This window comes from Mauremys mutica, chromosome 8 (assembly GCF_020497125.1).
Source record: "Mauremys mutica isolate MM-2020 ecotype Southern chromosome 8, ASM2049712v1, whole genome shotgun sequence".
NCBI classification, from domain to species: domain Eukaryota; kingdom Metazoa; phylum Chordata; order Testudines; family Geoemydidae; genus Mauremys; species Mauremys mutica.
The window spans coordinates 3,908,001-3,923,328 of record NC_059079.1 but is presented as its reverse complement, the minus strand read 5'-3'; the positions used below and the strand labels follow the sequence as shown (position 1 = coordinate 3,923,328).

Sequence of the window (15,328 nt, the reverse complement as noted above, 5' to 3'; positions counted from 1 at the left end):
TGGGTGCAGAGCTGCAGACCTGTTGGTCTTACAAAGAACTGCATGTCATACTTGGCAGAGACTCTACCATGACCCAGTACACTACTATGGATACTTCCAAGGAGCCTGAGTCACAGGCCCTTGCCATGAACAGTGAGGAAAAGGAGGAGGATGGGGCAGGCAACCAGGGGGATCCAGCTATGCAGGGAACCTGGACCTGTTTTTGAGTCCAGCCAGCATCTACAGTTGAGCACAGGTAAGCCTGAAACAGGGAAGGAACCTCAGGTAAGTGTGTAAATAAATTTTCCATTACAGTATGACTCCCCCAACTTATCAGGACATAACTGTTGATTTTAATTAATTTACTCATACTAAAAGAGGTAAAGAAACAAGGAGAGGCAGAGTTGTTACCTGCTTTTCATTCCCCTGTACAGTTAGTCAGGGAGAGCTGTGGGGAGCAGTTTGTTTATGTACATCGGGATGTCCATTGAATCCTCCTCACATATCTCAATGAAACTTTCATGGAGGTACACCGCAATCTGCTTCTAAAGGTTTCTAGGGATGTCAACCTTATTTCTTCCTTCTTGGTAGGACACTTTCCCACACTATTGGGCAATAATTTTGGCAGGTTAGCAGCATACAGGCAACTTCAGCTGTGCTTTCTCTGTCTTTGTTACCCTCAGGAGTGAGATATCAGCTAAAACCACCACCTGTGTAAAATGTTGCCAGTATTCACTGCCAGTGCCCTATACTCATAGTTGCATGCTACCAAGCAGTTCCCTCCTTGTTTCCCTCACCCCGGGCAGGTCATACTCACCATGGCTGGAACTGTTAGTAGTGCTGTGAACAAGCACTCAGAAGCATGTCTTGTTTAACATGTTAGGTGAGCAAGGGAAGGGGGGATTTCTAAATCTTCAGTTTTGCTTTTTGTACATACTATACTGACAATGGTATCTTTGCATGTCTTATCTGTAGCTGCCTCCATTGAGGCCTTAAGGTGTTTCCCCTCCACACCAGTCAAAGGACTGACCCAGATAAAGAGGAGAAAAAAAGAGGACACAGGAACACATGTTCTGTGAGATCCTGCAAGATGGTGCTGCGTCAGACCTTGAACAGAGGGACTAGAGATGAATATCGCAGACTGTATGGAGAAGAAAAGAGTGGACAGGAGAAATGCCCAGGAGTCCCAGCAGGAACAGGAGAGGGAGCCGCACCAGGACATAATGGAGCTTCTCCATTATTACACACAGATCTGCAGACTCTTGTGGACCTCTAGGTTCAACAATCCCAGGCTTGACTGCCATTGCAGTTGGTGGAGTGCTGCAGCATAATGCCTCCCTACACCCGCCTCACCATTCAATGTGGCCTCAGAGCCAGCACGCTTACCCCTACCACTCCACACTGGGGGAAAGCATGGATAACCACAGCTTCACATGCACTGACCCGCAAGAGCCACAGCTGATGTATGTGTAGCTACAATGGACATCAATGTTCCTGTCTAGGGTGACCAGATGTCCTGATTTTATAGGGACAGTCCAGATATTTGGGGCTTTTATATGGGCTCCTATTATCCCCCACCCCCGTCCCGATTTTTCACACTTGCTATCCGGTCATCCTATTCCTGTCCCTTGTTTGTTTATTAAGGTTCTGAATTTTAAGTTAATCTATTTACTATTATGTCCTTCAGATTGTTTATTCAGCTATGAAAATAGCACCCTAACAAAGTTCTTATTTTGAAAGTGATTCATCTTTATTAGTTTACAACACATGGTGCATAATGCCTGCTGGCAGAGAAAATAATGGGCTTGTATGCTCACTACCCAGAGGATCAGTGGCAAACAGTGTAGTCATACATGTACCCCAAGCAACTCAACATTTTCTTAGCTGCACATACGCACAGATGTGCAGCAAGCACCAAACAGGCCCCCAAACTGTAGTGCCAGGATGAGCACAGTACACCACAGCACATGACTGTGGCTCACTGTTAACGTGCTCTTTCAAAGCCTCCCTAAGCCATAGAGCTCTGCATTGAGCTCGTCCGATAGTCCTTGTGTCCAGCTGTTCAAATTCAGCAGACAGTCACTCTACCTTTACTCCTGAGGCAACTTCTCAGCCTTTGCTTCATAAATATTATGCAGGACATAACAGGTAGCTATAACCACTGGAATATTTTTTGCACTGAGATCCAATCTGGCAAGTAAACAATGCCGGCACCCTTTCAATTTGCCAAAAGCACATTCAACGGGCATTCTGCATCTGCCAAAACTGTAACTGAATCTCTCCTTGGTTCTGTCAAGGTGCCCGGTGTATGGGCAGGATCCCCCAAGCATTTCAACATTTCCAAAGGTAATCTGTTGGTCAGAAAAGAAGGTCCCTGCTTTTAGCTTTCTGAACAGTCTTGTGTTCTTAAAGATGTGAGCATCATGCACCTTCCTTGACCAGCCAATACTCATGTCAATGAAGCACTGCTGGTGATCCTCAAGTGCTTGCATAACCATGGAAAAGTAGCCCGTTCTGTTGATGTACTCTGTGGCAAGGTGCTCTGGTGCCACAATAGGGATGTGCGTGCCATCTATTTCTCCATTGCAGTTTGGGAACCCCATAACTGTAAAGCCATCCACTAAGTCCTGCACATTGCTAAGAGTCAGAGTCCTGCACTGCAAGAGACAACTAATGTCCCAGCACACTTGCATGACTACAGCACCAACAGTGAATTTCCAGCTCCAAAATTACTTCCTATTGACTGGTAGCAATATGGCATTGCAAGTTTCCACAGTGTGGTTGCTACCACAGGTGCTGATTTTCTAATGTGACGGGGGATGCTCAACCCCCAGCTCTGCCCCACACCCCGCCCCCACTTCACCCCTTCCTCCAAGGCCCTGCCCCTTCCTCCCAGTGTGCCATGCCCTCGCTCCTCCCCCTCACTCCCAAAGCCTCCTGCACAAAACAGCTGATTACAATAGAGAGGTGTGGGGAAGGAAGAGGAGGTGCTGATTAGTGGGACCTGCCAGCAGGCAGCAAATACTAGGAGATTGGGGGGTTGCTGATAGGGGGGCTGCCAGTGGGTGCTCAGCACGTACCATTTTTTCCCCCATGGGTGCTCCAGCCACGGAGCACCCACAGAGTCGGCGCCTATGGTTGCCACTCACTTCTGCACTGTCAATGCAGCTCTCAGTTTGTTGTCCTTGCATTGGATGGCTGAGGCGAGCTCAGCACACAGATCCAAGAATGTGGCCTTGCGCATCTGAAAGTTCTGGAGCAACTGCGCATCACCCCAAACCTGCATTACGATGCTATCCCACCAGTCAGTGCTTGCTTCTCGGGCCCAGAAATGGTGTTCCACCATCTGTAGCTGCTCTGTGAATGCCAACAACCCTGAATTGGTTTGCACTGTGTCACACAGTAGTCTGTCCTCAAAGAAATCATCATGTTCTCTGCAAATACATCCTGTGCTTGCTATGCTCATTGCAATGGTACAAAGCTGCAGAGGCTCTATGTTTCTGTAAGAGATGGCAGACAGAAATAAGTCCAGTGCGGGTATGTGGGAAATTGAAAATAGATGTGAAAACTATGGGATAGAAATGATATTATGGGATGGAGAACATTGAATTATGGGAAGTTGAACATTTATGCCCCCACCATGCTTTGCCAAAACTACCCAAAAGACAGCGTGCTGAACAGTGGCAAGTTGCTCACTGAGATACCTGCCCATGGTAGACTCCACTGTGCATCAATCCAAGCACTCCTGGTGAGAGCACACAGCAGTGATGCAAAGAGCGAAGTCTGCATGCACACAAGCAATATACTAACTGCGGTGGCTGTATGCCGATGTACCTTGCATCACCAAAACTATGTAGTGCAGACACAGCCCCTAGTGTTTGGGCTGCTCCAGCGGTGGTACCAGAGAGGAACCAGTCTCTCCTGGCTCCTCTTTCAGGGGGAGGAGGCTGGCTGAACCAGTGACATTATATCTGCAGTGCCAAAGCTTCACTGGGTCCTGGATTTCTCTGGAGCAACGCTCCAGGCTGCTCTGGCAGGCAGCGCTGCTGTTAACCTCTTTGGGTTACTCTAGGTGGGAATTTCTGTTTTAAGGAGCTAGCTAATATGATTGTAAATTGTAGTGCAGACAAGGAACAAACATTTCTGCTAGCTGGATTTAGCACTATAATTAAAGTGAGCACTGTAATTGCTGAGGTTTTCTGTGACATGTCAATCGCAGTTAACTCACGGAGTTCACTAAAAAATATTAATTGCCATTAAAAAAATTAATCACGATTAATCGTACTTATAACAATAGAATACCAATGGAAATTTATTAAATATTTTTGGATGTTTTTCTACATTTTCAATAGTGATTTCAATTACAACACAGAATAAGAAGTGCACAGTGCTCACTTTATATTATTATTAATTTTGATTACAAATATATGCCCTGTAAAAATGATAAACAAAAGAAATAGTATTTTTCAATTCACCTCATACAAGTACTGAAGTGCCATCTCTTTATCGAGAAAGTGTAGCTTACAAATGCAGATTTTTTTTTTTTTGGTTACATAACTGCACTCAAAAACAAAACAGTGTAAAACTTTAGAGCCTACAAGTCCACTCAGTCCCACATCTTATTCTGCCAATTGCTAAGACAAACATGTTTGTTTACACTGATGGGAGATACTGCTACCTGGTTATTATTTACGTCACCTGAAAGTGAGAACAGGCATTTGCATGGCACTTTTGTAGCCGGCATTGCAAGGTATTTACATGCCAGATATGCTAAAAATTCATATGCCCCTTCCATGCTTCGGCCACCATTCCAAAGGACATGCTTCCATCCTGATGATGCTCATTAAAAAAATAAATGTGTCAATTCAATTAGTGACTGTTCTCCTAGGAGGGAGAATTGTATGTCTCCTCTCCTGTTTTACCGACATTCTGCACATATTTCATGTTATAGCGGTCTCGGATGATGACCCAGCACATGTTCGTTTTCAGAACACTTTCACAGCAGATGTGACAAAACACAAACAAGGAACGGATGTGAGATTTCTAAAAATAGCTACAACACTCAACCCAATGTTTAAGAATCTGAAGTGCCCTCCAAAATCTGAGGGGGACAAGGTGTGGAGCATGCTTTTAGAATTCTTAAAAGAGCAACACTACGATGCGGAAACTACAGAACCCAAACCACCAAAAAAGAAAATGAACCTTCTGCTAGTGGCATCTGACTCAGATGATGAAAATGAACATGCATCTGTCCACACTGCTTTGGATCGTTAAGCAGAACCCATCATCAGCATATCTTCTGGAATGGTGGTTGAAGCATGAAGGGACATATGAATCTTTAGTGCATCTGGCATGTAAATATCTTGCAACACCAACTACAACAGTGCCATGTGAACATCTGGTCTCACTTTCAGGTGACATTGTAAACAAGAAGCAGGCAGGATTCTCTCTTGCAAATTGTAACCAACCTTGTTTGCCTGAGTGATTGGCTGGCCAAGTAGACTGAGTGAACTTGTAGGCTCTAAAATTTTAAATTATTTTTAATGCAGTTATTTTTGTACATAATTCTACATTTGTAAGTTCAACTTTCATGATTGCACTATAGTACTTGTATGAGGTGAATTGAAAAATAAAATTTGTTTTGACAGTGCAAATATTTGTAATAAAAATATAAAGTGAGCACTGTACACCTTGTATTCTGTGTTGTAATTAAAATTAATATATTTTAAAATGTAGTAAACATCCAAATAAATGGTATTCTATTGTTGTTTAACAGCATGATTAATCACACTTTTTTTTAAATCACACAATCAATCACAATTCATTTTTTAATCGCTTGACAGCCCTAATTTTAACATTGTGTGCCTAAACCAAACAGAAGGTCGGTTTGATATATTCTTGGATCCAAAGTTTCACACTCCTGTCTGTGTGTTCCATTCTATGCATCCGAAGAAGTGAGCTGTAGCTCACGAAAGCTCATGCTAAAATAAATTTGTTAGTCTTTAAGGTGCCACAAGTACGCCTGTTCTTTTTACAACACTTGTAGACATTCACACAGGCCATTTAGTCCTGGAAATTCCTCTGCCTGTCCTTCAGAATAGCTGCTCCACAGGCCTGATGCAAAGTCCATTGAACTCTGTGACACTCTTTCAACTGATTTCAATTAACTTAGGATCAAACCCCATCCAAGGGGGGATTCCAGCTTTTTCTGGGCTGCTCTGTGTCCCGGTCAGAGCTCTGAGATCACCTTTAATTTTGTTTTCAGTTTTACCCCTACCCCAAATGCTTCCACTGATGGAACTGTACCAGTGAGAACACAGGCAAGAAATATTAGGAGCAAAAGGCTAGCACAGATACAGCTAGTGGGACTGCTTGCAATAATATAGTGAGGATGATTTATTTAGTCCTATATATATAAAATTATTTTATATACTATAAATGCCAATATAGGCCCAATTCTATTTTTTAAATAAGTCAATTGCAAAATTTCCACTGACCTCACTGGTACAGGTTAAACCCCATCACCCTTACTTTCCCCCAAAGTCTAAAATATTTCCTGTCACAAGTGGTAAAGCGCTGCTAGCTAACTAGACTATAAATTAAATTTAAACAGTTTTTAATGATCTCCTCCTCTTGCAATGGAAGCTCACAACGGATTTCTAAGAGCCATTTGAAACCACCTTCCCATAAATTGATCCAACATTTATTACTGTTCTACTGTACATTTCTAAAGCACATACCACTGTAGTATCTAGACTGAAATCTCCACTCATTCAGTTTGCAACACCAGGGATACTAAGGCTGCTTCCGTCTCTACATAACCTCATGCACGTCCTCCCTTAACGGAACACGCAGGGAAGCTGTGTAAATCTGCAAAGTCATGCTGGCGCTGCAGCCATAGCGTCTGGAGAAGGGACAGAGGAGGGGCTGGGCGAGTTTCCTTTATCCTTTCCCCCTCGCCACCCTGCCCTGTTTCCTCGCGAGATCCGGGAGGCTATAAAGCCACAGGTACAGCGCTTAGGCAGTGTAGTTAGCCCGTGGAGCCGGTTTCAGCGCGTGTAAGGAGCCCGCCTTTCCTTGATGTAAGTGTTCTTCAGTTATCTGCCTGGAGCAACATTTAAATTCTGGTGTAACAGGTTTTGTCTGCTCTGTGCCGCACCTGGGGGAGCTGAAGAGCAGCGCGTGGTGAGCTATTTTTTCTGCCAGGAACACCGAACCTATTGAGCCTACAAGCTCCCTTTCCCCTTTAAGGGGGAGGGGGGAAGAGACTCGAGCTAGAACAATCTGAAAAGCTGTTGTTAGCGTAGCCTGCGGGGGTGAATCTGAATAACTCTCCATCGCCTTCGTAACGAATCTGGCTCCTTGAAACGAATGGCGCTCCTCATGCGGCGCTTTCCTTTCTAGGAGCAAAGCGCAGGAGTGTTAGGGGACCCAACTTCGGGAGCGCTCTCCCAATCGCCATCAGAGGGTTGTGATACTGGCTCTAGGGTAGCTTCTCCCCGACAGGGGGAGTAGGGGAAACAAATGCTCTTCAAGTGGCCCTGAAATGGCATGTTAGAATCCCGAAACGAAGCGATTTCTCTTGGCTGGATACACCACTGGCCTAGCAGGCTATTTAATCCTCGAATGGCAGAAGTTTAGCGAATAGATCTGGTTTGGCCCCTTTGGGTTCCAGCTTCCGGGAAATCTGGTTTGGATGGAGGCTCTCTCGAAGTTGGGGAGCGTGGAGAGAACTAGCGCTAGGGCTAATGCCCGGCTTGGTTTCTGTGGCCGGAGTCCCTCGGCGCGGGTGAGCTGGCTCCGGAGCAAGGTTCAGCCAGCCATGTTTAGCGAAGCTAGTTCAATGGTCTCAGAACTGCACAACTGTGTCCTCGTTCTAGCCATGGTAGAACAGACGTTTTATCTATGTAAATGGTAAAAGGGATAGTACCACAATTACAGGTTTCAGAGTAGCAGCCGTGTTAGTCTGTATCCGCAAAAAGAACAGGAGTACTTGTGGCACCTTAAAGACTAACAAATTTATTTTAGCATGAGCTTTTGTGAGCTCATGCTAAAATAAATTTGTTAGTCTTTAAGGTGCCACAAGTACTCCTGTTCTTAGTACCACAATTGTGACTGGTATCAGCATCTCTACTTCCATTAAGGGGGCTGCTGGCAGGGTGTCTTCTGGAATCCCCTCCCGCCCCTGGTTCACATAACCTGAACTTGTCTTTAGAGGATGCTGCAGGACTTAATTGTTTCAGCTGGCCTTTGATGCTGTAGGGATGCTGAAGATTTAGGATGAGCTGATTTTAAAAACTATATTTGATGTCATTTTAAATCACTAACAGTGCTTGGAGCAAAGCTCAGCTGCTTTTAATGGTGTATAAATTGAAAGGAAATAACATAATATTGAGCATTGGGTGTCTTCACCACACTAGCTAAATTTTAACAGCATTTCCTGAACATAGAGTATGGCAGATAGTTTTCTGTGGTTAGTTGCCATGTGCTGTGATAGTACCATACCATGGCAGAGACTCCAAACAAAGTAGAAATTATGCTGTGGGGAATCATAATGCAATCTTCTCACTTGAGTGTTAATTCTTAACAATGTTGCTTAACAAATTTCATACAAAACTTGTCATTTTCTTAAAGATGTATTCTAACATAACTTTACTGAAACTAAAGCAGCTTGATACTGTGCATAGGGCTTTAAATATGTTTACCCTTAGACAGGCATGAAGCTCTTAAAAGCAGAAAAGACACCAGAAGCATTTTGTTAACTTCTGAAATAACTAAAGTGGAGTCTGACAATCCTGAAACACATCCACCTTCCTTAGACTGAACAAAAGAGACATTGTTGCCCTTGCACAATCTTAAATAACCTCTAAGAAGTAAATGCTCTGTAGTGTTGAGAAAGCACTTGTAATCACAAACTTGCTAATTCAGCACTACAATAAAATAATTAACTTGGTAGAACAAGTACAAACAGCTTAAGTCTGAATTAATAAACAATCGTAGTACACAGTGATCCATCGTGTTGTAAAATGCTTGCATTCCTAAATTTTTCCAGTTTGTGTGGCTTTTTTACATGCACACACAGCTCCCTTTTCACTAACAAATAAAATGGAAGCTTTTAACCTTATGCTATAACAATCTTTGGTGTACTCTAACTGGAGGAAGGACATAAGCTTTGCCAGTACAGTATGCCTAGGAAGATGGTTATCAAACCAATAGCGTGGTGGAATGGTCAAGGTCTTGTACTGCATGTATCTATTCTGAACATGGAACAGACAAGCTTCCTTGTGTGGGTTGGATCTGTTAACTCTGTCTCTGAGTCATGCTGCATACAGTACTAGTATAATGGCAGGCCAGCTTCTTTCTTTTCAGATCTTGAATTTTGTAGTGGGACTCTAGGTGAACTCAAAGTTCATATGTTAACTGTGTGCATGATGCATTTTAAATTACACGTGGCAGAGGGCAGAAGAGGAACAACTCTAGTCCATGGAATCTTATTAAGGTTGTATGAACTCAGTTTGGTAGTGTCTCGTGGTTTGGTCTTGATACCTGGATTGGATTTGTTTCCTCTTCCTAAACAGACATAGTGTGTGTAAAATTGATGGCAATAGCCACTACCTGTCATGTCAGTCAATACAGAGGTTTCTTTAAAAAAATAAATAAATAAAAAATCCTACTTAGTATAGCTACATGATACCTAGGCACCAGAGGCTTTGGCAAACTACATTTACTCACTGAACTCATGGTCAATATAAATGACAGAAGTTTCCAATCTTTAAAAAAACCCACTGGATTATTATGACAGAACTGCATGTTGCTCCTTGGGTTGACAGTGCCTAGAAAGCTACATTGTCTAACATGTTTCTAATATTCTAGCCCATATCAAGATGTCTGCAGGAAATGCATTTATTGGGAAACCAGCCCCTGACTTCAAAGCCACAGCTGTGATGCCAGATGGGCAGTTCAAAGACATCACCCTCTCTGACTATAAAGGTAAGTAACAGTATACAGTTGCACTTGTAGATTCCTTACTTCCCTCTTCCACAAGGCTACATGTGTACTGCATTTCAGTTCTGGTGACTTGGATTGATTCAAAAGTCAGGGTTAGCAGTAATCCTTTAAATTACCCCTTTGGAATGTAACTTGTGCAGTGATTTGATCTGAGAAGGCCAGAGCTAGCATGGTAGGGTTATTACAAGTATACATCAGTCTTCACTTGCAAAACTGTGTGAGGAATCTGGCAATATTTGCCCATGTTATGCTTGGTGGTAGCAAATGTGAATCCTAAACTTTAATGAGAGCTTAATTTACACTAAAATGTATTGGATCAGACCTGTTTGGCTTGCTTATCACTCCAGAAAAAGAGCTGATCCAATATCTCAAATATTTGGAACAGTCAAAACAATAGTTTTTAAAATGGAACTATTGTAGTGCTTTCCCATCTTCATTAGCTAGCTGGAAGCAGTATTCTTCTATAGCACTAGAAAACTGGCTGCCTTGGGGGCGGGGGAAATAGAGCAAGACTTGTGTGGTTTTTTTGTTTAAACACATACACACAATCATGAAACACTTCAGTCCTTGGTCTCTTGGTGTATTGTTATAGTATGTACTACAGTGGAATTGAACATTTTGTAGCCAAATATGCAGCTTCTGTATGGAAGCTAGTAGAACAGGAGGTCCTCTGCTTTAGGTATCCTAAAGCAGAAACAGTCCTGACCGAATTGTTAATTGGAATACACATGATCTGTCTTTGTATGCTTGTGCTTTTGAGACTACTGTAACTGTCTAAGGAAGTGTAACTTACCCAAAGGACCAATTTTGTGATTATTTTTTTCCCCTAGGAAAATACATTGTGTTCTTCTTCTATCCCCTTGACTTCACCTTTGTTTGTCCAACTGAGATTATTGCATTCAGTGACAGGGCTGATGAATTTAAGAAACTTAACTGTCAAGTAATTGGAGCTTCTGTTGACTCTCACTTCTGTCACCTTGCCTGGTAAGCATCCATCTTTAATGCTTGTGACTTATACTAGTTTTCCTCTACAGAGTATACTAAAAAAGAAATGATCTATCTTAATTTCTCTGCTGTACTCAAATCTACAGCGAAGCTAGCAAGCAGCAATTGTATAATAGTGTCTTGTTGAGATCAATACCAATTAATAGAATTGGCTTCTGACCTAAGAATATTGCTTAACTACTGCAGTTACCACCTTTCCCCAAGACATTAACTATGCAGTTAATTGCAATATTAATTCTGCAAAAAGTATAGGTATTCCAGCACAGGTACACTGTACTCCTGTAGTTTCCTGAACTGCTATGTCCTCTCCTTCCTAACATTCTCATCTTCCTCTTCAGGGTCAATACTCCTAAGAAGCAGGGTGGATTGGGTAACATGAACATTCCACTGGTTTCAGATACAAAACGCATAATTGCTAAAGATTACGGAGTATTAAAAGACGATGAAGGTATTGCATACAGGTAAGGCTGCTGGCAGGGTATCCTCATAACTGTTGTGATCGACAGATCACGTCAAATAGAAGTGTGTGTAGAGGGGGAACTTCTGGAGTGTCTTTACCAAAATAAACCCTAAAACTTGCAGGTACTTGGGAGATCTTGCAAGCTAAAGTTGTTCATCTTTAGCTTGCTTGCTTCCCTGCTCAAATTAAAATTCTCTAAGCTTTCTCAAATATGCCTGGTGAGCTTGGATGCCAAAGGCACTTGCTCACACCTTGGTTTCTTTAGCTGAAAGTTGCTTTCCTTTTCCTAACCCATGTCACTATTGGACAGCATACTAGCTAGTTGCCGCTCTTCACTCAAATCACTGTTTCCATAGTGATGCACTGTGTAGTCTGCAAAGCACACAAGATTTGCAGTGAACTATAGAAATTTAAATGCTAGCCTAATTAAAGAAATATCAAGCTGGGTGTGTGAGCTTCCTGTATATTCCTGCCTAATGACTGCTATTTTAGTCTAAGGAACTGAACATCTCATAACACCTCTTTGAATATTGAGTTCAGATTATATGGTAGGTCTGGAAGACCACCAAATCTTTTGTGGCCTGCCATTCAGAGCTTAAACTCTAATCTTGAGGTGAGGCCACTGAAGTAACCTACTGCAACCAAATACCTGCTAACTTTCAATATTGCTTTTGAAAGGAGGCTTCATTTGGTCTCTGACATGAGTTCCATTCATCCATGTGAAAGGAGCTTCCCTGTCCTTGCCCTTGCTACCTTCCTCCTCTGTTCTGTGTTTTTCCACATTGATTCATATGCATGGAAGGCTCTCCTCCTGGGTATGTTTCCTATTGCAACGGGAGTTATAAATGGTCTCCAGATGAGAATTTGTTCTCCTGGCACCTCTAGCTTGTGTTGAGGATAAGCATGCAATGTAGTAGTGTGGGACAAACACTTGTTTCAGTGTTTTACATAAAGAGATAGTATTGTTGTGCAGCCTGACTTTTTTGAAAAGTTCAGTAACTTAGTATCACACTTAATAAAAAAAACAACTCTTCTTTTTCAAAGTCTGTTCTTTGTTTTACTTGTGTCCAAAACTACTTGTGCTTTTCTGCAGAGGCCTGTTCATTATTGATGATAAGGGAATCTTGCGTCAAATCACCATCAATGATCTCCCTGTTGGCCGCTCAGTTGATGAAACTCTCAGATTAGTCCAGGCTTTCCAGTTCACAGATAAACATGGAGAAGGTAAGCTCTTGCATTAGTTTGCTTGAAGTATTTAAAAGTACCCCTTTTCCTCTTGTAAAGGGAAATTGCTTTTCCAGTTGGTAAGATTATGCCACATAGCCAGGGCCTTGGTAAACTCAAGGCACTTGCATGTTTTTGCAAAAACTTACTTAGTTGGAAGTAACTTCAAAATGCACCCAAAAAACAAAGAGCAAACTTGTCTTATATAAATTTTTCTTATCTGTAAAAATGCAACACAATCCTGTTTTACCTCTATTTTAGTTCATCTATCAGCATTGCTTCATCTAATGTACAAACATCACTTAGAAATATGACCGATTCTGGTATTGGGCACTTATTCAGTAACATCAAGCAATGTAAGCAGGTAGCAGTTGCTTGATCTAGTTCAGTGGCTTATACCCTCCAACATTTTGAAGAACAAATGTACTCTTAACCAGTGGCTGTACTCACTTGTGCCCTCCAGGGATGGACTAGATGCAACTGAAAAGATCTATGGATGAAAAGCACTATGCAAGACTTGGGTAATATTACAGTGGCTCCCTAGTAAATTCCTGGGCAGGCTGCATCTCTCCCCAGGCTTGATAAAGCACCCTATGGGAAGGCTTGGGCAGATGGGCATGGCAGCTGTCCATGTCTGCTTCTCACCGCTCCCTGTAGTCATGGGGCAAATCAAATTAGGAAGGGCAGAAGAGCAACTGGCCAGTGGCTCAAGCCTCCCTCTTGCATTCCGTCTGTATATTCTGTGGTGCTGGAGGTTGGAATCTGTGTTGAAACAAACCCATTAAAGAACCTCTAATGAGAACTTGCCATTCTGGTAGCTAACACTGTTAATTATGTCCATAATTAAAAGCAGATGAATCAGTGCAATTATTTCTAACCAAACGATTGCTCACTGCTTAAAGACTGTAATTGCTGAACTTCAACTACCCATTGAGCGATTTTTATTTTCATTCCAGGTGTCTCCCTCAGGCTGAATCTTTCTATCTTAAAGTCTCCTAAATGGGTCAGAACAAAACTAGGGCAAAATACTGTTGTTGCCCACAGTAAATTCTTCCAACCATTTTGTTAAGCACTAGTCCCTCCATGCTTTAGGGCAGACTCAATTTGCTGGTGTTTCTGCCCTGGATTAAAGCATGTGCTTGTCTTTCCACTAGGTCAAATTTGAGTGGATTGCTGTCCAAGTTAGAAGCCTCTGAAAAATGAGTTGGCACATGCTCCAAGCTTATTGTTGAAGTCTCCGAACATTATGCCTGTACTAGGCATGTGCCATTGCAGCACAGTTTTTATGTGCTGACCAGGCTGGGTGTATGCCATCTCTAGAGACTGAGTAATACTTTCCCTACACTTGCTCCTTTTAGCTGCTGCCAGCCACTGGTGCTAGACACAAGAACTGAGCAGGGAGACTGTCTTGTGTACTCGGTTGTCACCTGGTGGTGCCCAGGCAGTGAAGTGAGAAGCAGCCTGGCTGGAGTTTTGGAGGTGGGGAAGGACAGGGACAAACTGGGGCAGAAGGCTTTAAACCACTAGAGTACGTTTCCCCTCTAGGATTCCTCAGTCAGCAAATAGCTGTAAAAGCATTTAAAAGTTGGGAAATGCCAGAATTAAAGTTCTCTCTCACTTCCTTGGTCACTGATAACTGAAGCACAAAATAAAATTAAAACAGGATGAAGTGTCAAAGGTGAATGGCAGTAACAATTACTTATTGCTGCAATCATATTGTGTATTTGCAGTCATCTCTTTGAATTGCTGGCATGCTCTGATCTCTTGTAGAAGTTCCTGTAAGACATGGTTTTTTACAAGCCGTTAATAAAACTTCTTCTCTTTCAGTTTGCCCAGCTGGTTGGAAACCTGGGAGTGAAACAATCAAACCTGATGTTCAGAAAAGCAAAGAATTCTTCTCCAAGCAGAAGTAAACTTGCTGTCTGTGCTCAACTGTGTTAGACTAGTATCCTCAGACTGCCTTCTGGAAAAGAACAAGAGCATCAAGTATTTTTTTTTTTTTTTTAGTTTTCTGACTATTTAAAGATTGTATACTGTGAGTCAAGAGAAGTCTTGTCTGTAGGAGTCAACTATCCTTTTTACTAGTCTTACTGACAATACCTTGATATAGAATCCTAATGATCAATACTTGTGTATCATGCCCTGTTGACTTCAATGACCAATGCAGTGTAAGTGGTTGGGTCAGTGTTGCATGTAGACCAGATGTATCTGACATTTTGTAACTATTAAACTCATAGAAACTGGAACAGTCTATTGTTTCTCTAAGAATTCCAGCAGTGACTTAGGGATGTGAAGCAACTCTGAAAATAACACCTTTCCTTTGGTCCATTGTGCAAATGAACATTCAGGTTCTTTAAATTGTCTCATAAGAATGGCCCTACTGGGTCAGACCAAAGGTCCATCTAGCCCAGTATCCTGTCTTCCAATAGCGGCCGATGCCCCAGAGGGAATGGAACAGATAAGGGAATCAAGTGATCCATCCCCTGTCGACCATTCCCAGCTTCTGGTAAACAGGCTAGGGACATCATCCCTGTCTCTATCCCAATCCTATCTGTTCCCCATTCCTGGCTCCTCATCCCAGTCTCTGCACCTAGCCAGTCCCCTCTCTAGGTTTCATTTCAGTCCCCTTACCCAGCCAAGTCTCTGTCCATT

General features: G+C 42.5%; 2 protein-coding genes across 5 annotated transcripts in view; one reads left to right on the top strand and one right to left on the bottom strand.

The window, feature by feature from the left end:
• Nucleotides 1-6,868, bottom strand: part of AKR1A1 (aldo-keto reductase family 1 member A1) — a 39,111-nt gene extending 32,243 nt beyond the window's left edge. The window contains exon 1 of one of the 3 annotated variants that reach the window (XM_045026949.1): nucleotides 6,720-6,868. In XM_045026949.1, coding sequence (XP_044882884.1) covers nucleotides 6,720-6,752 — 33 coding nt within the window. In that variant the 5' untranslated portion in view covers nucleotides 6,753-6,868. The remainder of the gene's footprint in view (nucleotides 1-6,719) is intronic. The other 2 variants (XM_045026954.1, XM_045026953.1) reach the window with 2 other exon arrangements.
• A 56-nt stretch (nucleotides 6,869-6,924) lies between these two features.
• Nucleotides 6,925-14,922, top strand: PRDX1 (peroxiredoxin 1). 2 transcript variants are annotated; one of them, XM_045026955.1, is made up of 6 exons: nucleotides 6,925-7,061; nucleotides 9,853-9,969; nucleotides 10,818-10,971; nucleotides 11,331-11,453; nucleotides 12,546-12,676; nucleotides 14,504-14,922. In XM_045026955.1, the coding sequence occupies exons 2-6, from the start codon at nucleotides 9,864-9,866 to the stop codon at nucleotides 14,587-14,589; spliced, it is 600 nt and encodes a 199-aa protein (XP_044882890.1). In that variant the 5' UTR covers nucleotides 6,925-7,061; nucleotides 9,853-9,863; the 3' UTR covers nucleotides 14,590-14,922. The 2 variants fall into 2 exon arrangements, with proteins under 2 accessions (XP_044882890.1, XP_044882891.1); XM_045026956.1 differs by having other exon boundaries at nucleotides 7,051-7,164.
• The last annotated feature ends 406 nt before the right edge of the window (nucleotides 14,923-15,328 follow it).

What these genes read in the sequence shown, in the direction of transcription:
- PRDX1 (XM_045026955.1), top strand. Translation starts at nt 9,864, where the DNA reads ATGTCTGCAGGAAATGCATTTATTGGGAAACCAGCCCCTGACTTCAAA. An exon ending in CACCCTCTCTGACTATAAAG is followed by an intron (nt 9,970 to 10,817) that starts GTAAGTAACAGT and finishes TTTTTCCCCTAG; the next exon opens with GAAAATACATTGTGTTCTTC. An exon ending in CACTTCTGTCACCTTGCCTG is followed by an intron (nt 10,972 to 11,330) that starts GTAAGCATCCAT and finishes CTTCCTCTTCAG; the next exon opens with GGTCAATACTCCTAAGAAGC.